General features: G+C 37.8%; 1 protein-coding gene across 13 annotated transcripts in view; it reads right to left on the bottom strand.

Moving 5' to 3' along the window:
• KLHL32 (kelch like family member 32) overlaps positions 1-26,062 on the bottom strand; it is a 248,095-nt gene that overhangs the window by 13,334 nt on the left and 208,699 nt on the right. The window contains exon 11 of one of the 13 annotated variants that reach the window (XM_073893670.1): positions 6,251-6,279. The exons of the other annotated variants lie outside the window; for them this stretch is intronic. Coding sequence (XP_073749771.1) covers positions 6,251-6,279 — 29 coding nt within the window. The remainder of the gene's footprint in view (positions 1-6,250; positions 6,280-26,062) is intronic. 13 annotated transcript variants of the gene reach the window in all.

Here is a 26,062-nt window from a genome sequence, read left to right as displayed (position 1 = left end):
TCCCCCAGTTATTTCCCCTTTAAGCTGGAGTTCGTCTCTTGTTATATGGAAGAGTCTCTTTGTTAGTCTGGACCTGCTGTCACCTCACTGAATCCTGCTTAGTTTTAATACAAGTCTTCAACTTACAATGGGGTTATGTTCCAAGAAACCCATCATAAATTGCAAATATCAAGTCAAAAATGCATTTAATACACCTAACCCACCAAACATCATAGTGTAGACAAGCTTGACTTAAATGTGCTCAAAGCACTCACACTAGCCTATAGTTGGGCAAAATTATTTAACATAAAGCCTAATTTGTAATAAATTGTTGAGTAGGGCTGCCTAAGTGGCTCAGTTGGTTAAGTGTCAATTCTTGGTTTCAGCTCAGGTCATGATCTCATGGGTCGTGGGATTCAGCCCCACGTCAGGCTACACACTCAGCGAGGAGTCTGCTTGAAGATTCTCTCCCTCTGCCCCCCTGACTTGTGCACACTTGCTTTCTAAAATAAATAAATCTTTAAAACATATTAATAAAGCACTGAGTATCTATGTAATTTTATTGAATGTTATACTGAAAGTGAAAAACAGTGGTTGTGTGGGTACAGAATAGTGGTGAGTATGTTGGTTGTTTACCCTCATGATTCCATGGCTGCCTAGGAGCTGTGGCTCACTGCCATTGTCCAGCATCATTAGCATATTGTACTGTATATCACTAGCCTTGGAAAAGATCAAAATCCAAAATTCAAAGTATGGTTTCTGCTGAGTGTGTATTGCTTTTGCACTACAGTAAAGCTGAAAAATCGTAAGTCCCAAGCCATCATAAGTCAGGGACCATATGTGTATTACAAAAATTCTTTTTAAAGAACTGGTCATATCCTACTTGTCCAACCCATCAGGCCCTTTCCAGCCCTCAATCTTCTTGATCTCTCTTCGTTTGACCTTCCTCTAACCTCATTTGAAACCTTTCATCTCTTGGATTCCATGAGTTAAAAGAAAAATGTTCATAATTGACACTGTCCTGTTGCTATCCACCTTTGGTCCCCTTTTTTCTACCTGCATCCTAAGTGTACACATGCCTTAATATCCCAACCACAGACCTCTTGGCATTCTTCTTTAATGATTCTTTAATGATTTTGTCCACTCCTGCCTTTATCTATCACTTAGGTGAATAACTGTTAAGGCTTTAATGACAAAAATGCATTCTTTAGATGAAAGGCACCCTTGAGATTTGGGTATCCAAACTCATAAAGTGGGAAATCACTACAGCCTAAAATAAAAGCTCAAACTTCTATTTTTTCCCCAAATGGACATTTAGCTATTCCATCCCATTTGTTGAACAAAATACACTAGCTCTACCAATTTAAAATATTTTTATTATATGCTACAAACTTTTTTGTTGTTCTCTTTTGTGGATTTGTACATCATCCTGTAGTACCACATTTATAGTTTTGGTTTTTTTGTTTTGTTTTTTGACAGGGTAGGGCAAGTCTCCCTCAATGTTCAAAAACTTCTTATTTTTATACATTCAACTTTCCTAGAGAAACTTTAAGATCAATTTGGCAAGTATTATCTCCCTATCCTGGGAGAAAAAGGAAAATCCCAGTGGGATTTTGATTAGTATTTCATTAAATATAGAAAGCAGAGACCTTTCACTCTTTGCCTCCATTATATAAGGGTAAGTGTTGTCTTCAATGTATGCAGAGGAAAATTTAGATATTGATAACATTAAGTGACTTGCTCAAGGTCATACAGTAAGTGGTAGAGCCAATAGGTGAGCTCACAGTTGCAACCAAAGAGAGAACAAAGATTTTGTGCCATTCACAGTATTCCCTCCCCAACTGCATACATTTTTAGAAGACAAAATATCAGTTGAGGTCATCATCCAGAGAGCTTTTGTCTGGTTCCGTGGGCCAACGGAGACTGCATATGTTAAGCAGATGTAATTTATTTAATCTGCGAGAAGGGAAAAGAAGTTTTGGCAGTATTTCTCCAAAACACTCCCCTGTAAACTGGCAGAAAGAAGGCGTTTGGGAGAACGAGGTGCCAGCTCGGCAGCATATCCTCCAGCCAAAAGGAAGTAATTGTAAATGAAGAGCAGTGGAGGTGATCTGGAAATACAGACTAATCACTTGCACACTGATGCAGCTGCTCCCTTATGTGCTGCTCATCATCCACAGCACATCAGGCTAGAGTCAACCCCTGTGCCAGACAATTCTTACACACCCACTAATTAGCAAGAGCACTTTCTTTACGAATCTATCCTTAGCTTTTTCCATGAGTTATTATTACTAACAAGTCCAAATCTCAGTCTTTAAACAAGCATTAATTTAAGAGCATCTCACCTTTTCTCTTGTTTGTGTTGATCTTGTAATGATCAAGTCGTCTAAGCTAAGTAGTATAAGGAAGTATACTTAGTCTATACTAAATAGTATAAGTCAACGTAGTAGAAGGAAATAAAATAGTATACTTTCTCAATGTCTGAAATGCTTCATCCCTATGTGGCTGAATCCCACAAGTGACAAAGAAGCTTTGATTGGAGTTCAGAAGGGGCAGCCTAAAGAAACTGGTTATTTTCTGGTATTTTCAAGAGCAAAAAAATGACTTTGGTCCTTCTGGATGTTAAAGGACTAATATCTCTGAACTATTTAAGTATGATCTTCATTAATCTTAGTCAGACATGTCCTTAGAATCCAGGGATTATATATATGTGTGACTAATTAAAAATTTAAACTTTAACATTTTTACTTTATGTACTATTTTGTCCACCACATTTTCCTGTACTTTTCAGTCTGTTGGTTTGTAGTTAGGAATTTCTACTGTCTAATCACCATTTTCTCAGAAACACTATTCCGCTCTCTCATCTAGCTTCTCTGATGGATATTCTTCCTGCAAGCAGTAAAGAAGCAGCTTGCCTCTGAACATATAAGTAGCCTCTCCAACCATCAATATATCACTATTATTTAACCAAAATAAATAGTTCCTTAGTCATGCATAAAGTAAACAAGTATTTGATTCTGCAACTACAGTTCAGAATGAATAATACAACCGATAAGCACTTGTCAATAACTAAAATGAAACATGATATATGACGAGTGTATAATCCATGAAGACTTCCATTCCAAACATCTATTTAAGTCATGATCCAAATGCTTATATGGACACTTATTACCCATAAACAGTAAAGGCTCCTAAAAGTCTTCCTCAAATTTATATGTTCAGTGTAGGACCACTGTGCCAGCCATGGGAATAAACACATTTTCAAAATGATTGATTTTGTACATCAAAATGGCTGTTGGAACACAGATCTAACCATAATTCTGGCTAAGAAAGCAAATATATTAAGCCTTTGGGGAAGATTGCAGACTAAGAGGATCCTAGGTTCACCCTGTCCCATGGATACACCTAGATAATACCCACATCAGTGTAAATAACCCAGAAAATGACTGAAGACTCTCAACAGGTAAATGTAGACAAAAAGCCACATGGAAGAGTGAAGGAAGGGTGGAGATGTGGTTGGGAGCCAAACTAACATGCAGAACTGTCTGTGGTTAGAAGCAATGCTGTAGGCACAAGAGGGGAAAGTAACAGACCCCACACCAGGTAACCCAGGCATAGGGGACCTGCACTGGGAAGTCAAGTCCCCATAACATTTGGCTTTGAAAGCTAGAGGGGCTTCACTTCTTGAGTTCTTAAAATTAGTAGGGCTTAACACCTAGAACTTTGAAAAACAGCGGGATCAGCTTGGGAGAACAGGATGGCAATAGGAAACAGAGTCTCCATCCTTAAAGATACAGCATAACAGCCCCACTGAGATACAGTATAGAAACAGCAGTTTGAAAGATGTCTGGGGTATATGAGATAGAGATGCGTTTTTAAATATCAGAGCAGGTGCTGAAGGGGCAGAGATCTTGGGGAGATTTCTCTAGGAACAAAAGAGCTGGCAGGTGCCATTTACCTCCCCTGCCCCCCAGCCTAGATACATAGACACCTGGCAAGAATCATCCCAGCATAGAGTCTCCATCTAGCTTGCTAAGATCTCTCCCACCACTGCACTCTCCTGCAGCCCCAGCCCCTGCATCTTGGCTTCAGCAGGAGTTTTCCAAAGTGGCTATAGACTTCCTCCCAAAGCAGAACAGTGCAAACCTTGCTAACATCACATGCACCACCACCACGCCCATCCCCTCATTCTCCTGTGGATGTGCTCCCTCCAACAGGCCCTTAACGAAAGTGGTGCCACAAGTGTGGCCGTATGCAAGCAGCCCCAACAGGGGTCAGCACGACCCCAGCACCTTCTCAGCACCACCACTCCTGCCCTGGGGAGGGGAGGAAGAAAACCACACAAACCAGTTCAACTACGGCTCCAGCAGTGGGCTGGGATTGGACATCTGGTCTGACTGCACGCCCCAACCACCAACAGAAGCTTCTCAGGAAGCAACACAAGAAGAGCACCCTGAAGTCCAGTGATACTGTGCTCTAACAAAAGCACAGTATCTGACCTGACCCAACTCAAACTCAAGGCGGCCCCTGACTGGCCCGGTAACGACACAGGGACCAAACATGGCCTAACAACAGGTAAAGAGAGCCACTGAAGGACTGGACTAAAGGTAAATGTAGCTCAGCCACAAGAGTAGGGCATACACAACACACTCATGAGACATCCTGTGAGGTGCCAGGTTCTGATGAACAGGCAACATTACACTACAGGGGCACTACAGAGCCTTTTCTTCAGAAGGCCACTACTCTTAGGAGCAGGAGACATAGCTGACTTTCCCAACACAAAGAAACAGAAACAGAGTTAGACAAAATGAAGAGACAGAGCAATATGTCCCAAATGAAAGAACAAGACAAAACTACAGCAAGAGACCTAAGTGAAACAGATATAATATGCCTCATAGAGAATTTAAAGTAATGTCATAAAGATACTTGACTTGAGAAGAGTGGAGGACCTCAGTGAGACCCTCAATAAAGAGAAAAATAAACAATCAGAGTTGGAGAACTCAATAACTCACATTAAAACACATACTAGATGGAATAAATAGTAGACTACAGGAATCAAAAGAACAGTTCAGTGACCTGGGGGACAGAGATGGAAAGCAATCAAACTGAACAAGAGAGAGAAAAAATAATAAAAAATGAGACTAGATTAAGGAAACTCAGGAGCACCATCAAGCTTAATAACATTCACATTAATGGGATCCCAGAAGGAGAAGAGAGAGAAAAGAGGACAGAAAATTTATTTTAAGAAATGATAGCTGAAAACTTCCCATATCTGGGGAAGGAAACAGAAATTCAGATCCAGGAGCCACAGGCAGCCCCCAACAAATTCAACCACAGGAGGTACATACCAAAACGCATAGTAATTAAAATTGCAAAAAGTAGTGATAGAGACTTTTAAAAGCAAGCAAGAGAAGAGAGAACAGTAACAAGAAAAACCCCATAAGGCAATGAGCTGATTTTTCAGCACAAACTTTGCAGGCCATAAAAGAGTGGCATGATATATCCAAAGTGCTAAAAGAAAAAAACCTGCAGCCAAGAATACTCTATCCAGTAAGGCTATCATTCAGAACAGGAGACATAAAGAGTTCCCCAAACAAACAAAAGTTAAAGGAATCCATGACCACTTAATCAGCTTTACAAGAAATGTTGAAAGGGACTATATGAATAGAAAAGAAAGACCATAAGCAAGAGTAAAAAGTAGAAAACACAAAAGAAGTAAAATTAAGTTTATCTATAAAAAATCAGTCAAGGGATTCACAAAGTAAAAGAATGTGGAATAGGACACCATGCACCTAAAATGGAAGGGAGAGAGAGGTAAAAACTTTGTGCTTTAAAGTAGGTTCAAACTTAAGTGACCATCAGATTAATATAGACTATTATACGCATAAGATGTTATATATAAACATAATGGTGGCCACAACCAAAAACCAGTAATAGATATGCAAAAAATAAAGAGAAAGGAATCCAAGTGTATCACTAAAGAAAGCCAACAAACCGTGAGAGAAGAGAGCAAAAGAAAGGAACAGGGAAGAACTACAAAAACAATAATAAAGTAACAAAATGGCAACAGGTACTTACCTGTCAATAATTACTTTGAATGTGAATGGACTAAACCCTCCAATCAAAAGACATAGGTGATGAAGTGGATAAAAAAATACCCCTACAAGGGACTCATTTCACACCTAAAGACACATGTAGACTGAAGTAAAGGGATGGAAAAGCATTTTCATGCAAATGGAAGTGAAAAGAAAGCCAGAGTAGCAATACTTACGTCAGGCAAAATAAACTTGAAAACAAACTCTGTAACAAGAGATGAAGAATGACTTCACATAATCATAAAGGAAACAGAATTTATAACAATTATAAATATTGATGCACCCAACATGGGAGCACCCAAATACATAAAGCAGCTAATAATAAATATAAAGGAAGCAATTGACAACAATACAATAATAGTAGGGGACTTTAACACCCCACTTATGCCAATCTACAGGTCACCCAAAAAAAGTCAATAAGGAAACAGTGGCTTTGAATGACACATTGGACAAATTGGGTCTAACAGATACATTCAACACATTCTGTCATAAAACAGCAGAATATACATTCTTTTAAGTGCACATGGAGCATTCTACAGAACAGATATGTTAAGCCACAAAATAAGTCTCAACAAATTCAAAAGATTGAAATCATACTATGCATTTTTTTTTTCTGAGTAGAACACTGTAATACTAGAAATCAACCACAAGAAAAAAATTTGGAAGGAACATAAATACATGGATGTTAAATAACATGTTACTAAACAATGAATGGGACAAGCAGAACTCAAAGAAGAAATCAAAAAAATACATGGAGGGATGCATGGCTGGCTTAGTCAGTAAAGCGTACAACTCTGGGTCTTAGGGTCCTGAGTTTAAGCCCCACATTGGGTGTAGAGCTTACTTAAAAAAAGAAATACATGGAAACAAATGAAAGTAACAAAATGGTCCAAAATCTTTGGGATGCAGCAAATGCTGTGCTAAGAAGAAAGTTGATAGCAATACAGGCCTACCTCATGAAGTGAAAAAAAACCTCAAATAAACAACCTAACCTTACACCCAAAGGAGCTAGAAGAACAAACAAAGCTCAAAACCGGTACCAGGGGGGAGGAAGCAAGATGGCAGAGGAGTGGGGGACTCCATTTCAACCAGTCCCCTGAATTTAGCTAGACATCTACCAAGCCATTCTGAACACCCACGAAATCAGCCTGAGATCTTAGTAAGATTATACCTCTGGATCTCTACCGGGTAGGAAAGAGGTAGGAAAGACAAAAGTTGGGCTTGCCTGGACAGATGGAGGATAAACAGAAGGGGGAAGGGACCGCCAGAAGCTAGCCTTTGGAAAGTAATACCCCAGTGCAAAAGCGTACTGTGCCTGGAGACCAACAACAGCCCGGAGACGGAAAGGGACTGATTAACAGTGCTCAAACAGAACACAGGGGCTTAAGGGGCAAAGGCTGGACCCCCGGGGGCCGCAGAACCACTAGCTGCTGCCTGCACCTGCCCCCGCATTGGAGAGGACCTGGCCCGGACTCCAGAGGCCACCACTGCCGTAGGTGACCAGGAGGACCAGCATGGACCTTGGCCCACAGACTGGGGCATCCACCACCGCCGCCGGCACGGGTCGACCCAAGGCGGACCCGAGCGCATGGAAATGGGAATGGAGGCGGCCGCCGCCAAGGCCTCTGCTGCTGCCCCCACCTGCCGCACTGGAGAGGACCCAGCTTGGAACTGTGCCCACAGCCCCAGGGGCCAGCCACAGCTACAGCCAGAGCCCAGGCCCGCCCCGAGGGGGATCGCTCGCTGTGTTGGTGGCACACGGGGCAGAGACAAGCAGGGGCCAGGGTCCACGACTGAGAGGATCGCTGGAGGTGCGCACTGCCTGTGAGAGGCTGTGGTTTTCAGCGGGGCTCACAGAGCAGGAGATGGTGTGTTCTGGAGGGTTCAGAGAGGAGCAGGCTGTAGCTTCTCTCCCCTGGAATGGAGGTCTGGGTGCAGACGTTTTCCTGTGCTCTGACCCTCCAAAACGGCGGGGAAAGCTGGGAAAAGACGCCAGAGAACAAAAGCCAAAAAAACTGGTTTCCACGGAGCCGAGCCCATTGATAGGGGGCAGGGCAACTCCACCCAAGCAGGATTGACTGAAAAAACACCCCAGCAGGGCCCTCCCACCGAAGACAAGCAGGAAGAACAAGAGGACAACCCCAGGGTCCCCATAAAATTGTAAAACCCCAACACCAGGGGAAAATTAGTATTTTAAGCTCTTAGTGTTGCCTCACGGCCTCTTTATTTCTTACTTTTCTCTCCCTCTCTCTTTTTTAAATTCTTTCTCATGCCTCTTCTGATTTTTTTTTAACCTACTTATCATTTCAACCAGATGTTTAATACAACATATTCCATAGTAACTTTTTAACTTGAACTTTTTCACACATATACTTTTTTCTTTTTTTATATATATAGAAATAAGCTTCAATGTAGACCTTTTTTCCCTACTCAATACGACCAGTTTTAATTTCCCTGTATCTCTGGGAAGTACTGTTCTCTAACAAAGAGAACAAAATACACCCAGGAAGAGCTTAAACATTCTACCTCGCCCACATAAAGGGATTATAGCCACCTTCCCTGCACCACCCCTTTTTTTGTTGTTTTCCGTGGGGTTTTTTTGTTTGTTTGTTTTACTTTATAAATCTTATTCTTGGGTTTCATTTTGGCTGGATTTTTTTTTTTTTTTTTTTTTGGTGGTGGCTTCCGAATGCTCCTAACTTTCCCAGGGTGCACCTTGCCTGGATTGTGGTTGATATTTTTGACTGTACATCCCCTCAACCACAACTCAACAGAATGACGAAGAGGAGGAACTCCCAACAAAGCAAAGACCCAGAGACAATGGCCTCTCCCACAGACCTAATGGATAGCGATATAAGCAAGATGTGAGTAGTAGACTTCAGGGTAACAGTTATGAAGACAATAGCTAGGCTGGAGAAAAACATTAATGGCAACATAGATTCTCTAAGGGCAGATGTGAGAGCTAATCAGGTTAAACTTAAAAATGCTATAAATGAGATGCAGTGTAGACTAGATTTTCTAACACCTAGGGTAAACGAGGCAGAAGAACGTATTAGTGATCTAGAAGACAAACTGATAGAAAAGAAGGAAAAGGGGGAGGCCTGGAACAAACAGCTTAATATCCATGAAAACAGAATTAGAGAAATAAGTGACCCCATGAAACATTCCAATGTCAGAATTATTGGGATCCTTGAGGGGCTGGAGAGAGAGGACTAGAAGATACATTTGAGCAAATCGTAGCTGAGAACTTCCCTAATCTGGGGAATAAAACAAGCATTCGTGTCTTATAGGCAGAGAGGACCCCTCCCAAGATCAAGGAGAACAGACCAATGCCCCAGCATGTAATAGTAAAACTCGCAAACCTTAGAACCAAGGAAACCATCTTAAGGGCAGTTAGGGGGAAGAGATTCCTTAGGTACAGAGGGAGGAACATCAGAATAATGTCAGACCTATCCACAGAAACCTGGCAAGCCAGAAGGGCCTGGCAAGACATAATTAGGGTACTAAATGAGAAGAACATACAGCTAAGAATACTTTATCTGGCAAGGCTGTCATTTAGAATAGATGGAGAGATATAGAGCTTCCAGGACCAGCAGGCTGAAAGAATATGTGACCACTAAGCCGGCCCTGCAAGAATTATTAAGGTGGGGGGGTTCTATAAAAGGAGAAAGACCCCAAGAGTGATACAGAACAGAAATTTACAGAGACAATCTATAGAAACAAGGACTTCACAGGCAACATAATGATAATAAAATATCTTCCAATAATCACTCTCAATGTGAACAGCCTAAATGCTCCCATAAAATGGCACAGAGTTGCAGATTGGATAAAAAGAGAGGGCATATCCATGTGCTGTCTACAAGAGACTCATTTTGAACCTAAAGATACATCCAGACTGAAAGTGAAGGGATGGAGATCCATCTTTCATGCCATCGGACCTCAAAAGAAATCTGGGGTAGCAATTCTCATATCAGATAAATTAGATTTTAAGCTAAACACTGTAGTTAGAGACTACATCATTCTTAAAGGGTCTATCCATCAAGAAGATTTAACAATTGTAAATATCTATGCCCCCAACATGGGAGCAGTCATGAGCCAACTGTTAACCAAAATAAAGAGACATATTGATAATAATATGTTAATTGTAGGAGGCCTCAACGCTCCACTCTCAGCAATAGACAGATCACCTAAGTGGAAAATCAACAAAGAAACAAGGGCTTTGAATGACACACTGGACCAGAGGGACCTCATAGATATATACAGAACATTCCACCCTAAAACAACAGAATACTCCTTGTTCTCGAACACACATGGAACTTTCTCCAGAATAGACTACATACTGGGTCACAAATGGGGTATCAACTGATACCAAAAGATTGAGATTACTCCCTTCATATTCTCAGACCATAATGCTTTAAAACAGAACTCAATCACAGCTAAAACTTTGGAAAAAATTCAAACACTTGGAAGCTAAAGACCATTCTGCTTAAGAATGTTTGGGTCAACCAAGAAATCAAAGAAAGAACTTAAACAATTCATGGAAACCAATGAGAATGAAAACACATCAGTGGAAAACCTATGGGATACTGCAAAGCCGATCCTAAGGGAGAAATACAGAGCCAACCAAGCCTCACTCAAAAAAAAAAAAAAAGAAAAAGAAAAAGAAAAATCCAAAATTCACCAATTAACTTTACACTTTAAAGAACTGGAGAAAAAAAACAACAAATGATCCTTAAGTTACGCATTAGAAGAGAAATAATTAAGATTAGAGCAGAAATCAATGAATTAGAAACTGGAAATACAGTAGAGCAGATCAACGAAACTAGAAGCTGATTCTTTGAAAGAATTAATTGATAATGAAAGAAAAGATTGATAAACCACTGGCCAGACTTATCCAAAAGAAAAGAGAACGGACTCAAATTAATAAAATTATGAACGAAAGGGGAGAGATGAAGACTAACACCAAGGAAATAGAAACAGTTATTAGAAATTATTATCAACAACTATATGCCAATAAATTAAGCAACCTGGAAGAAATGGATGCCTTCCGGGAAACCTATAAACTATCAAGACTGAAACAGGAAGAAATTGACAACCTGAATAGACCAATAACCAGTAACAAGACTGAAGCGGTGATCAAAAACCTCCCAAAAAACAAGAGTCCAGGGCCTGATGGATTCCTTGGGGAATTCTACCAAACATTCAAAGAAGAAATAATACCTAGTCGCCTGAAGCTGTTACAGAAACAGAAGCTTCCAGCCTCACTCTTTGAGGCCAGCATTACCTTGATTCTCAAACCAGGCAAAGACCCCATCAAAAAGGGGAATTTCAGACTGATATCCCTGATGAATATAGATGCCAAAATTCTCAACAAAATCCTAGCTAATAGAATCCAACAGTACATTAAAAGGATCATCCACCATGATCAAGTGGGATTTATCCCCAGGATGCAAGAGTGGTTGGTTCAACATTCACAAATCAATCAATGTGATAGAACATATTAATAATAGGAGAGAGAAGAACCATACGGTCTTCTCAATTGATGCAGAAAAACCATTTGACAAAATACAGCATCCTTTCCTGATTAAAACTCTTAGAGTAAAGATATAGAGGGAACATTCCTCAATTTCATAAAATCCATCTATGAAAAACCCACAGCAAATATCATACTCAATGGGGAAAAGCTGAGAGCCTTTCCCTTAATATCAGGAACACTACAAGGATGCCCACTCTTGCTACTATTGTTCAACATAGTACTAGAAGTCCTAGCAACAGCAATCAGACAAAAAGAAATAAAAGGTATTCAAATTGGTAAAGAAGAAGTGAAACTCTCTCTCTTCACAGATGACATGATACTTTATGTGGAAAATCCAAAAGACTCCACCCTCAAATTACTAGAACTCATACAGCAATTCAGTAATGTGGCAGGATACAAAATCAGTGCACAGAAATCAGTTGCTTTCTTATACACTAATAATGCAACTGTAGAAAGAGAAATTAGAGAATCGATTCCATTTACAATAGCACCAAAAACTATAAGATACCTTGGAATAAACCTAACCAAAGAGGTAAAGGACCTATACCCTAGGAACTACAGAACACTCATGAAAGAAATTGAAGAACACACAAAAAGACAGAAAAACATTCCATGCTCATAGATTGGAAGAATAAACATTGTTAAAATGTCTACGCTGCCCAGAGCAAGCTATACCTTCAATGCCATCCCAAACAAAACACCAATGGCACTTTTCAAAGTGCTGGAACAAACAATCCTAAAATTTGTATGGAATCAGAAAAGACCCTCAATCGCCAAGGAAATGTTGAAAAAGAAAAACAAAGCTGGGGGCATCACGTTGCCTGATTTCAAGCTATATTACAGAGCTGTGGTCACCAAGACAGCATGGTACTGGCACAAAAACAGACACATAGACCAATGGAACAGAATAGAGAGCCCAGATATGGACCCTCAACTCTATGGTCAAATAATCTTCGACAAAGCAGGAAAAAATATGCAATGGAAAAAAGACAGTCTCTTCAATAAATGGTGCTGGGAAAATTGGATAGCTATATACAGGACTGAAACTCGACCATTCTCTTACACCATACACAGAGATAACCTCAAAATGGATAAAAGACCTCAATGTGAGACAGAAATCCATCCAAATCCTAGAGGAGAACATAGGCAGTAACCTCTTCAACGTTAGCCACAACAAGTTCTTTCAAGACACGTCTCCAAATGCAAGGGAAACAAAAGCAAAAATGAACTTTTGGGACTTAATCAAGATAAAAAGCTTCTGCACAGCAAAGGAAACAGTCAACAAAACAAAGAGGCAACCCACAGAATGGGAGAAGATATTTGCAAATGACACTACAGACAAAGAGCTGGTATCCAAGATCTATAAAGAACTTCTTAAACTCAACACCCAAAAACAATCAAGTCAAAAAATGGGTAGAAGACATGAACAGGTACTTCTCCAAAGATGACATACAAATGGCTAACAGACACATGAATAAAATGTTCATCATCATTAGCCATCAGGGAAATTCAAATCAAAACCACATTGAGACACCACCTTACACCAGTTAGAATGGCAAAAATGGACAAGGCAAGAAACAACAAATGTTGGAGAGATTGTGGGGAAAGGGGAACCATCTTACACTGTTGGTGAGAACGCAAGTTGGTACAGCCACTTTGGAAAACAGTGTGGAGGTTCCTCAAAAAATTAAAAATAGAGCTACCCTATGACCCAGCAATTGCACTCCTGGGTATTTACCTCAAAGACACAGATGCAGCGAAAAGAAGGGCCTTATGCACCCCAATGTTCATAGCAGCAATGTCCACAATAGTCAAACTGTGGAAAGAGCTGAGATGCCCTTCAACAGACGAATGGATAAAGAAGATGTGGCCCATATATACAATGGAATATTACTCAGCCATCAGAAAGGATGAATACCCAACTTTTACATCAACATGGATGGGACCGGATGAGATTATGCTACGTGAAAAAAGTTAAGCAGAGAAAGTCAACTATCATATGGTTTCACTTATCTGTGGAACATAAGGAATAGCAGGGAAGACATCAGGAGAAGGAAGGGAAAAATGAAGGGGGGTAAATCGGAGGGAGAGATGAACCATGAGAGACAATGGACTCTGAGAAACAAACTGAGGGTTCTAGAGGGGAGGGGGGTGGGGGGATGGGTTAGCCCAGTGATGGGTATTAAAGAGGGCACGTACTGCATGGAGCACTGGGTGTTATACAAAGACAATGAATCATGGAACACTACATCAAAAACTAATGATGTATTGTATGGTGACTAATATAACATAAATAAAAACAACAGTACAAGGAAGGAAATAATAAAGATTAGAGCAGAAATAAATGAAATAGACACTAAAAAAAAAAATACAACAATGAAACAAAAATTGCTTCTTTGTAAAGATCAACAAAATTGATAAAACTTTAGCCAGACTCCTAAAAGAGAGAAAGAGAGGAGTCAAACAACATCAGAAATTAAAAAGAAATTCAACCAACATCACAGAAATACAAAGGATTATAAGAGAATATTATGAAAAATTATATGCTAACAAACTGGACAACCTAGAAGAAATGGATACATTCCTAGATACATATAACCTCTCAAAACTGAATCAGGAAGAAATAGAAAATTTGAACTGACTTATTACAAGCAATTAAACTGAATCAGTAATCAAAATACTTCCAACAAACAAAATTCCAGGGTCAGAGGACTTCACAGGTCAATTCTACCAAACACTTAAGAATTAACACTCTTCTTCTCAAACTATTCCAAAAAGTAGAAGAAGGAAAGTTCCAAATTCATTCTATGAGACCAACATTACTTTGATACCAGTCCAGATAAAGACACCACAAAAAAAGAGATGTCGGGAGCCATGAGCAACAAAGGGGTTAATCGGGTAGAGCAAAGGCTCCCTGATCCCTTTGAACCATGGCCACCTAACTGCCCCCATTACAAAAACATGTTGTACTGGCTAGCCTGAGTTGTATATAGGCCAAGAAAACCACAGTGTTATTAATAGACCCTGAAAGATAGCGCACCTGGCCCTTTAAAGGCATACCGCGAAAACAAAACTGGGAAGAAACTATGTGCTTGAGGAATCTGGCCTTGAATCAGAAACACGGGACGGAGCCAGGAGAAGGGCAGGGAGGAACCTGTGGAACTTGTTTATGTCTTATTGTTATGTAACCTAAGCCTATATAAAGTGTGTGAGAAAGAATAAAGTTGTTGCTCGCGGCATCCCCGTGGGCAACCCTCCTGTTCCCATACTTTTATGTTTCATTCTCTTACCCTCACCCCTGTTCGACCTTGCACGCGGGCCGTGGCAAAGAGAATTGTAGGCCAATATCTCTGATGAATATAGATGCAAAAATCCTCAATAAAATAGTAGGAAAACAAATCAAACAATACATAAAAATATCAATCACCACGATCAAGTGAGATTTATTCCTGGGATGCAAGAGTGGTTCAATATTCACTGTCCCATTTACAACTGCACCAAGAATAAAATACCTAAGAATAAACTTAACCAAGGAGGTGAAAGACTGGTCCACTGAAAACTATAAAACATTTATGAAGGAAATTGAAGATGACACAAATGGAAAGATATTCCATGCTCATGGAATGGGAGAACAAATATTGTTAAAATGTCCATACTACCCAAAGCAATCTACAGATTTAATGTAATCCCTATCAAAATTACAATAGCATTTTTCACAAAACTAGAACATATAATCCTAACATTTGTATGGAACCACAAAAGACTGCAAATAGCCAAGGAAATCTTGAAAATAAGAGCAAAAACTGGATGTAACACAATCTCAGATTTCAAGATATACTACCAAGCTGTAGTAATCAAAACAGTATGGTATTGGCACAAAAATAGACACATAGATCAATGGAACTGCCCGGGAATAAACCTACAATTTATATGGTCATTGAATCTTTGACAAAGTAGGCAAGAATATGCAACAGGAAAATGACAGTCTCTTCAACAAATGGTGTTGGGAAAACAGGACAGCTATTGTGCAAAAGAATGAAACTGGACCACTTTCTTATACCATACACACACAAAAAAACCTCCAAATGGATTAAAGATCTAAATGTGAGACATGAAACCATACAAATCCTAGAAGAGAGGACAGGCAGTAATTTCTCTGACATCAGCAACAGCAACATTTTACTAGATAGGTCTTCTAAGGTAAGGGAAACAAAAGCAAAAATAAACTATTAGGACTACATCAAAATAAAAAGCTTCTGCACAGCAAAGCAAACAATAAAACTAAAAGACAATATATCAAATGGGAGAAGATATTTGCAAATGACATATCTGATAATACATTAGTATCCAATATATATAAATAACTTCTACAACATAATACCCCAAAACAATTATCCAATTAAAAAATGGATTTTTTAAAAATCCATTAATTTAAAAAAAATTTTTTAAGATTTATTTATTTTAGAGAGAAAGAGTGTGCACAAGCGGGGGAGGGGCAGAGGGAGAGGAAGAGAATCCTCAAGCAGACTCCCCCACTGAGCACAGAGCTCTGACATGAGTCATGATCACAGGACTCTGAGATCATGACTGACCTGAAATCAAGAGTCGGACACCTTATTGAGCCACCCACGCACCTCATGAACAGACTTTTCTCCAAAAATGACACACAGAGGACCAACAGACACATGAAAAGACACTCAACATTACTCATCACCAGGGAAGTGCAAATCAAAACCACAATGAGTTATGACCTCACATCTGTCAGAATGCCTAAAATAAAAAACACAAACAACAACAAAAACTTTTGGTGAGAATGTGAAGAAAAAGAACCCCATGCACAGTTGGTGGGAATGCAAACTGATGCAGCCACTGTGGAAAACAGTATGGAGGTTCCTCAAAAAATTAAGAGAATTACCATATGATCCTGTAATTCCACTACTGGGTATTTACCCAAAGAATATGAAAACACTAATTCAAAAAGATATATGCACCCTAGTGTTTATTGCAGCCTTATTTACAATAGCCAAATTATGGAATCAGCCTAAGTGTCCACTGTTAGATGGATAAAGAAGGTGTGGTATATATACAGAATGGACTATTATTCAGCCATAAAAAAGAATGAAATCTTGTCATATGCAACAACATCAATGGATCTAGAGAGTATAATGACAAGTGAAATAAGTCAGAGAAAAATACCATATGATTTCAGTCATACATGGAATTTAGGAAACAAAACAAACCAACAAAGAAAAAAACAAAATAAAAAACAGACGCTTAACTTAGAGAACAAACAGATGTCTACCAGAGGGAAAGTGGGTGGGATGGGTGAAATAGGTGAAGGGGATTAAGAGCACACTTATCACGATGAGCACTAAGTAATGTACAGAATTGGTGAATCACTATATGGCAAACCTGAAACTAATACAAAACTGTATGTTAATTATACAGGAATTAAAATATTTTGATAAAGCCAGTATTTAGAATATTGTCCAATCGTAGGGATAAAATTCATTCCACTAATACAGTTCTTGACTAAAATATTTATCACTTTCATCCTGAGACTACTCTAGAATATGTTCCATGGTTTAAAATATACACCCACACCCTCTTCACCTTTTGAAGAAAGACTTAGGAAAACCCCAAAGTCATGAGGAGTTAATTAGTGTGTATGACCAGTTATCATTCTAACTTGATTACTATTTCCTGAGACATTTTAATATTTATGTTAGTAGAAATACATCCATACGTATATTTAAAATGTGCAACTTTATAATAAAGCCAAACTTGCTTCCATTGTGCACGTAGTCAAATGAAGGGTCCCAAAGCTACTTAAAAACCAAGGTTCCAGCATTACAGAGCACTACCTGTTGCCCAGTTGAATTTTTTACAATTCTCAAAAGTAAAAACAAAAAGAAACCCGAAAGGCAGTGAAGACTAATTAATGCTTAGATAGATCAGACACACTGCTTAAGAGAAAACTCTTTGTTATCCAAAAAATCGGTCCAAGTTGTAGTTCAAGGTACCCTTCAATTAACTAAAACACCCTTAAAAATTTTCATGTTTTTTATTGTTATGTTAATCACCATACATCATTAGTTTTTGATGTAGTGTTCCATGATTCATTGTTTGCGTATAACACCCAGTGCTCCATTCAATACATGTCCTCTTTAATACCCATCACCAGGCTAACCCATCCCTCCACCCCACCCCCCTCTAGAACCCTCAGTTTGTTTCTCAGAGTCCATAGTCTCTCATGGTTCGTCTTCCCCTCCGATTTCCCCCACTTCATGCTTTTTAAAAGAACATGTGGCTTTAATATTTTTTCTACTGTATTATTGCCTCCTAGAGTTCAGTAATTTCCTCTCATTTTTTATTGTCTCTCCCCTTCTACTCTGAGTTTATTTTTTGGTTCATTTTCTAACTTATTAAGCTATATCTATCCCATAAACTTTGCTGTGCATTTTCATTATCACTCCGTTGTGGCTATTTTTTTTAACTTCCATCATGACTTCTTTCACCCATACATTATGTAGCAATGTGTTTAATTATTTCCAAATATATAGGGATTTATGTAACTTTTTGTTATGGTTTACCTTAACTGCATTGTAGTTACAGATTATGGTCTATGTAATGCTTTATATCTGAAATGTAACAATGTTTTCTTAATTGTAGTACTTGATTGGTTTTTATAAATTTTCCATGTACACTTAAGAAAAATATAATCTGGAACATTCTCCAGGATAGATCATATAGTAGAACACAAAACAAGTCTTAATAAATTTAAGAAGACTGAAATCATATGAAGCATCTTTTCCAACCACAATCATACAAAACTAGAAATTACAAGAAGAAAAACTGGAAAATTCACAAATATTTGATTAAACAACCTGCTACTGAAAAACCAGTGGGTCAAAGAAGAAAATCAGAAACTATCGTAAGACAAATGAAAACGGAAATACAGCATTCTAAAATTTATGGGATGCAGCTAAAGCAGTTCTTTTTTTTTTTAAGATTTTATTTATTTATTTGAGAGAGAGAGAGAATGAGAGATAGAAAGTATGAGAGGTAAGAGGGTCAGAGGGAGAAGCAGACTCCCCGCCGAGCAGGAAGCCCGATGTGGGACTCGATCCCGGGACTCCAGGATCATGACCTGAGCCGAAGGCAGTCGCTTAACCAACTGAGCCACCCAGGCGCCCATAGCTAAAGCAGTTCTAAGAGGGCAGCTCATGGTAATAAATACTTAAATTAAGAAAAAAGAAAAAAAAAAACCCAATCTAACTACAGGTCAAGGATCTAAAAAAGTAAGCCCAAAGTTAGTAAAAGAATGGAAATAACAAAGATTAGGATAGAAATAAATAAAATAAAGACCAAAAATAGCAAAGGTCGGTAATACTAAGAGCTACTTTTTTTGAAAAGATAAACAAAATAGAAAAATTTGTGGCTAGACTTAAAGGAAAAAAGAAAACTCAAATAAAATTACAGATAAAGGAGGAAGCATTACAACTAATACCATACAAAGAATCACAAAAAACTATTATGACAATTATACACCAATAAATTCGACAACCTACAATAAATGGATTCCTAGAAACATACAACCCAACATGACTAAATGATGAAGAAATAGGAAATCTGAACAGAGCAATTACTAATAAAGAGAATCAATCAGTAATCAAAAACCAACAAAGAAATATCCAGGATCAGATGCTTCACTGGCAAATTCCACCAAATATTTAAAGAAGAATTAATACCAATCCTTAACTGCTCCTAAAAAATAAAAGGGAACATTCCCACATTGTTTTACAAGGCCAGCATTACCCTAATACCAAAACCACACAAGCACACTAGAAAAAATTACAGTCCAATATCCCTGGTAAATAGAGATGTTAAAAACCTCAAGAAAATATTAGCACACCGAATTCAACAATACATTAAAAGCATCATATATTATGTTCAAGTGGGATCGATTCCAGCAACACAAGCATGGTTCAGCACATGCAAATCAACCGATGTGATACACCACATTAACAAAATGAAGGATAAAAATCAAAGGATAATTAGATGCAAAAAAACGCATTTGACAAAATTCAACATTCATTCATGATAAAAACTTAAAAGAACTGGGCAAATCGGGAACATACCTCAACATAATAAAAGCCATATAAAACAAGACCACATCTAACATCATAATTAACAGTGAAAAGCTAAAAGCTTTTCCTTTAAAATTAAGAACTTGACAAGTATATCCACTCTTGCCACTTTCATTCAACATTATACTGGAAATCCTAACCAAAGCAATTATACAAGAAATAAAAGACATCCAAATCAGAAAGAAGACATAAAACTGTCTTCATTTGCAGATGACATGATATTATATGTAGAAAACTCTGACCCCACCAATGTTAGAGCTAATAAATTCAGTAAAAATATAAGACACAAAATAAACATACAAAAATCAGTTGCATTTCTATACACTAACAGCAAACTGTCAGAAAGAGAAATTAAGAAAGCAATCCCATTTATCATTATAGCAAAAAGAATAAAATGCCTAGGAATAAATTGAACCAAGGAGGAGAAAGATCTGTACACTGGAAACTATCAGACATTGGTGAAAGAACTGAAGAAGACACAAATAAATAGAAAGATATTCTATGCTCATTGATTGGGAAAATTACTATTATTAAAATGTCCATACTACTGAAAGCAATGCAATACCTATCATAATTCCAATGGCATTTTTCACAGAAAAAGGAAAAAATAACTCCAATTTGTATGGAACCACAAAAGATCCCAAATATTCAAAGCAATCTTTCTCAAGAACTAAGCTTGAGTCCTCACACTTTCTGATTTCAAATATATTACAAAGTTATAGCAAATAAAAAAAGCATGGTATTACGTACAGAAACAGACACAGAGATCGGTGGAACAGAACAGAGAGCCCAGAAGTACAGCCACACATATATGGTCAATTAATTTATGACAACGGAGCCCAGAAAAAACAAATGAGAGAAAGAATAGTCTGTTCAATAAGAAGTGTTGGAAAAACTGGACAGCCACACACAAAATGATGAAACTAGACCCTTATCTTCTACCATACACAAAAAATCAACTCAAAATGGATGAAATACTGAACATAAGACACGAAACCATAAAAGTCCTAGAAGAAAACAGGGGTAAACTCCTTGTCATTGGTCTTGGCAATGATTTTTTTGGATTAAGCACCAAAAGCAAAGGCAATAAAAGCAAAAATAAATAAGTAGGACTACATGAAACTAAAAATTTTCTACACACCAAAGGAAACTATCATCAAAATGAAAAGACAAACTACCAAGTGGGAGAATATATTTGAATATCATATATCTGATAAGACATTAATATCCAAAACACTATAAAGAACTCCTACAACTCACAGGGGGAAAAAGTCTGCTTAAAAAAGGAGCAGAGGTTCTGAATAGACTTTTTTCCAGAGATATAAAAATAACCAAAAGGCATGTGAATAGGTGCTCAACATCACTAATCATCAGGGAAACAGTAATCAAAGCCACAGAGAGCTATTGCCTCATACCTGTTAGAATATCTGTCATCCAAAAGACAAAAAATAAGTGTTAGTGAGGATATGGAGAAAAGGAAACCCTAGTACACTGTTGGGAGAAATATAAATTGGTACAGCCACTATAGAAAACAGTGTGAAGTTTTCCTCAAAAAACTAAAAATAAAACTACCATATGATCCAGAATTCCACATCTGGGTATATATCTAAAGGAAATGAGATCATTGTCTTGAAAAGATATCTGCGTCCCCATGTTCACTACAGCATTATCTATAACAACCAAGGTATAGAAACAACCTAAGTGTCTATCAATGAATGAATGGATAAAGAAAATGTGATTGTACACACATGTGTGCACATACACATACAATGGAATAATATCCGGCCATAAAAAAAAAAAAGGTAATCTGGGACTTTGACAGCATTATGGTAAGTGAAATAAATCAGAAATAGATAAATACTGTATGATGTCATCTGATAGAGTGGTCAGAAGCAGTGTCTGGGCCCCCTAGCTGGCATAGTGCCTCAGTGAGACCTGCACCCCTAGCCCACACCAGCCCCAGCTGTCTGACCAAGGCAGCCCTAGTGCAGCACATACTAAGACATCCTTAGTAAGCACTCATTATAGCTCTAGTCATCTCGCCAAGGTGATACAGGTGCACATCACTGCAGAACACTAGGCCCAAACTACTTCAACTCCAGATGACTTGCCAGGATACCCCCATGCCTCACCTAGGCTCCAGCTGCTCCAGGTCACCCACTGCAACTGCCTTGGCTCCAGCAACCCCACCAGGGTACCCTCGTGGAGCACTCTGGGACACCCTTTCACCTCCTTCAGCTTCAGCTGTACTGCCAAAACATTCTCTGTGAGGAGAGCACTTGGACCCCCCAGCATGAACACACTTCAGCTTGAGCCATGTCTCTATCTGCAGAGAGTCCAGGAATGCCCTAACCCAGGCCCACTTCAGCTCAGGCCATCCCAACAAAGCAACCCCAGCATAGAGGGTCCTGAAACCCCCAGACCACACCAGCTGCGGCTCCATCCAGCTAGCTAAAGTCACCGGGCACACACAGTCTAAACAGGGCACAAGCATACACAAGACCATTCCTTCAAGTTTAGAAGTAACTATTCTGCCTAATTCATAAAAACAAATATAGAAAGTCAATCAAAATGAGGAGGCAGAAGCATATGCTCCAAATAAAAGAACAAGACAAAACCTCCGAAAAAGAACTAAATAGAATAGAGATAACCAATTTACCTGATAAAGAGTTCAAAATAATGTCATAAAGATGCTGCCTGGACTGGAGAGAAGAGTGGATAAACTCAGTGAGAACTTCAATAAAGAGAAAATATAAAAAAGAACCAGAGTTGAAGAACAACTGAAATGAAATATATACTAAAGGAAATCAACAGTAGATTAGCAGATGCAGAATTGGTCAGCATTCTGACAGACAGGTTAGTGGGAAGCACTCAAGATGAGCAGCAGAAAGAAAAAAAGAATTTTGAAAAGTGAGGATAGTTAAGAGATCTCGGAGAAAACAATTAAGTGAACAAACATTTGCCTTATAGGGATCCCAAAGAAGAAGAGAAAGAAAGGGGGCAGGAATCTTTTTTAAAAAGACACAATAGCTAAATACTTCCCTAACCTGGAGAAGGAAACAGATATCCAAGCCCAGGCAACACAAAAAGTTTCAAACAAGATGAACCCAAGGAAGTCAGCACCTGGATACATAATATTTAAAATGTCAAAGATTAAAAATAAAGAGCAAATTTTCAAAACAGGTAGGGAGAAGCAACTATTTATGTACAAGGAAACCCCCAGAAGGCTATCAGCTGATTTTTCAGCAGAAACTTTGTAAGCAGTAGAAGAGTGGCATGATATAGTCAAAGTACTGAAAAGAAAAAACCTACAACTGAGAATACTCCACCTAGCAAGTATATCATTCAAAACTGAGATGAAATAAAGAGTTTCCCAGACAAACAAAAGTTAAGACTTCATCACCACCAAACCAGTCTTACAAGAAATGTCAAAAGGACTTAAGTGGAAGAGGCCATAATCAGAATAAAACTATGAAAGAAAAAAATGTAATGAGTATACAGTAAAGGCAGTAGAGCAATCATTAATAAAGCTAATATGAAGGTTAAAACACAAAATTAGTAAAATCAACAATATCTTAAAAAATAGTTAAGGGGACTCACAAAATGAAAAGATGTACAATATGATTACATACATAAAATGTGGAAAGGGGAGTAAAATTAAAGTTCTTGTAGGATATGTTTGAACTTATGTGACTATCAACTTAATATAAACTGCTATTTACTTAAGATGTTGTACATGAACCTCATAGTAAACAAAACCAAAAACCTATGATATACAAAAAATAAAAAGAAAGCCAAGCATTACACTAAAGAAAGTCATCAATCACAAGGACAGAGAGCAAGAAATAAAGTAACAGAGGAATTACAAAAACAACCAGAAAAGAATTAATAAAATGGCAAAATGCATATCTATCAATTATTACTTTAAATATAAGTGGTCTGTATGCTTCAAAGGACACAGAGTGACAGATTTAAAAAAGAAAAAAAGACCCACCTATGCATTGCCAACAAGAAACCCACTTCAAACCTAAGACACATACAGCCTGAAAGTGAAGGGATGGAAAAAGATATTCCATGCAAACAGAAGCAAAAAAAAAAAAAAAAAGACCAGAAAGTAATAGTTATATCAGACAAAGCTGAATTTAAAACAAAGACTGTAATGAGACAAGCAAGAGAATTACATAATGATAAAGGGAATCAAACAAGCAGACATAAAAATTGTAATTACCTATGAACCCAATATTGGAGCACCTAAATGCATAAAATAAATATTAACAGACATAAAGGGAGAAATTGACAGTCATAAAATAATAGTAGGGGACTTTAAACTTCCCATTTACAGCAATGCATAGCCCATCCAGGCAGAAATTCAATAAGGAAATAGTGTCTTTGAATGATATGTTAGACCAGATATACAAAAAAAAATTCCTTCCAAAACCAACAGAATACAGATTTTTTTCAAGTGCTCATGGAACATTCTCTAGGACAGATCACATGTTAGGCCACAAAAGTCTCAGTATTTTTAAGAAGACTGAAAGCATATCAAGCATCTTTTCTGATCACAACAGTATTAAAAATCAATTACAAGAGAAAGCACAAATACATAGAGGCTAAACAACACGCTACTATACAAACTATGGGTCAATGAAGAAATCAAAGAGGAAATGAGAAAATACATGGAGAGAAAGGAAAATAAAAACACAACAAAAATTTTTTAGACACAGATAAAACAGTTCTAGGAGGGAAATTTATAGTGATACAGAGAACCTCAAGAATAAGAAAAATCTATGATAACCTTACACCCAAAATAGAAAAAGAGCAAACAAAACCCAATGTTATTAGAAGGAAGAGAATAATAGGTCAGAGCAGAAATAAATGAAAGAGAGACAAAAAAATTAGAAAAGATCAATGAAATGAAGAGGTAGTTCTCGAGAAGATAAAAATCAACAGACCTTTAGCCAGACTCATCAAGAAAAAAATAGAATTCAAAAATAAAAAAGTTACAACTGACAGAAATACAAATTATAAGAAACTACTATAAAAATTATTTGCCAACAAATTGGACAACCTAGAAGAAACAGAAAATTCCTAGTAACATACAATTTTACAAAACTGAATCAGGAAGAAATAGAAAACATGAACAGACCAATTACTAGTAATGAAATCAAATCAGTAATGACAAAACTCCCAACAACCAAAAGCCCAAGAGGAGATGAGTTCACAAGTGAATTCTACCAAACATTTAAAGAAGAGTTAATCACTAATCTCCTAAAACTATTCTAAAAAAAAGAGGAAGGAAAACTCCCAAATATATTCTAGAAAGCCAGCACTATTGTGATACCAAAACCAGATAAAGACACTACAAATAAAGAAAACTACAGGCCAGTATCCATGATGAACACAGTTGCAAAATTTCTCAACAAAAGATGGGTGCCTGGGTGGCTCAGTTGGTTGAGCACCCAGCTTTTGGTTTTGGCTCAGGTCATGATCTCAGGATCATGGGACTGAGCCCTGTCTCGGGCTCTGTATTCAATGGGGAGTCTGCTGGAGATTCTCTCTCTCCCTCTGCCCACTCATGCCCTCTCTTTCTCTTTTCTTCTCTCTCTCTCTAAAATAAACAAATCTTTAAAAAATTCTCACCAAAAGATTAGGAAACCAAATTCAACAATATAATAAAGATTTATCATAATCAAGAGAGATTTATTCTGGGGATGCATGAATGATTCAATATTTGCAAATCAATCAGCATGATACACCACATTAACAAAATGAAGGATAAAAATCATATGATCATCCCAATAGATGCAGAACAAGCATTTGACAAAATTCAACATCCCTTCATGATAAAAACTCTCAACAAAGTGAACTGAGAGAGACCATACTTCAACATATTAAAGGCCATATATTACAATCCCACAGTTAACATCATACTCAATGAGGAAAAACCAAGAGCTTTTCCTCTTGATCAGCATCAAACAAGGATGTCTACTCTTATCACTTTCTATTCAACATAATAATGGAAGTCCTAGACACAGCAATTAGGAAAGAAAAAGAAATAAAAGGCATCCAAGTTGGTAAGGAAGAATTTAAACTGTCACTATTTTCAGATGACATGATATACATAGAGCCTAAAGACTACCAAAAAACTACTAAAACTGATAAATGAATTCAGTAGGATTGCAGAATACAAAATTAATATACAAAAATTTTTTGCATTTCTATATACTGATAACAAAGTAGCAGAATCAAAATTAAGCAGACAATTCCATTTACAATTACATAAAATGGAATAAAATACCTAG

The sequence above is a fragment of the Callorhinus ursinus genome, unplaced genomic scaffold (genome assembly GCF_003265705.2).
Source record: "Callorhinus ursinus isolate GAN/ISIS: 27379988/994484 unplaced genomic scaffold, GSC_fseal_2.0 scaffold6, whole genome shotgun sequence".
Taxonomy (NCBI): Eukaryota; Metazoa; Chordata; class Mammalia; order Carnivora; family Otariidae; genus Callorhinus; species Callorhinus ursinus.
Note: the sequence above shows the minus strand (reverse complement) of the source record. Positions and strands in the feature narration are given on the sequence as shown.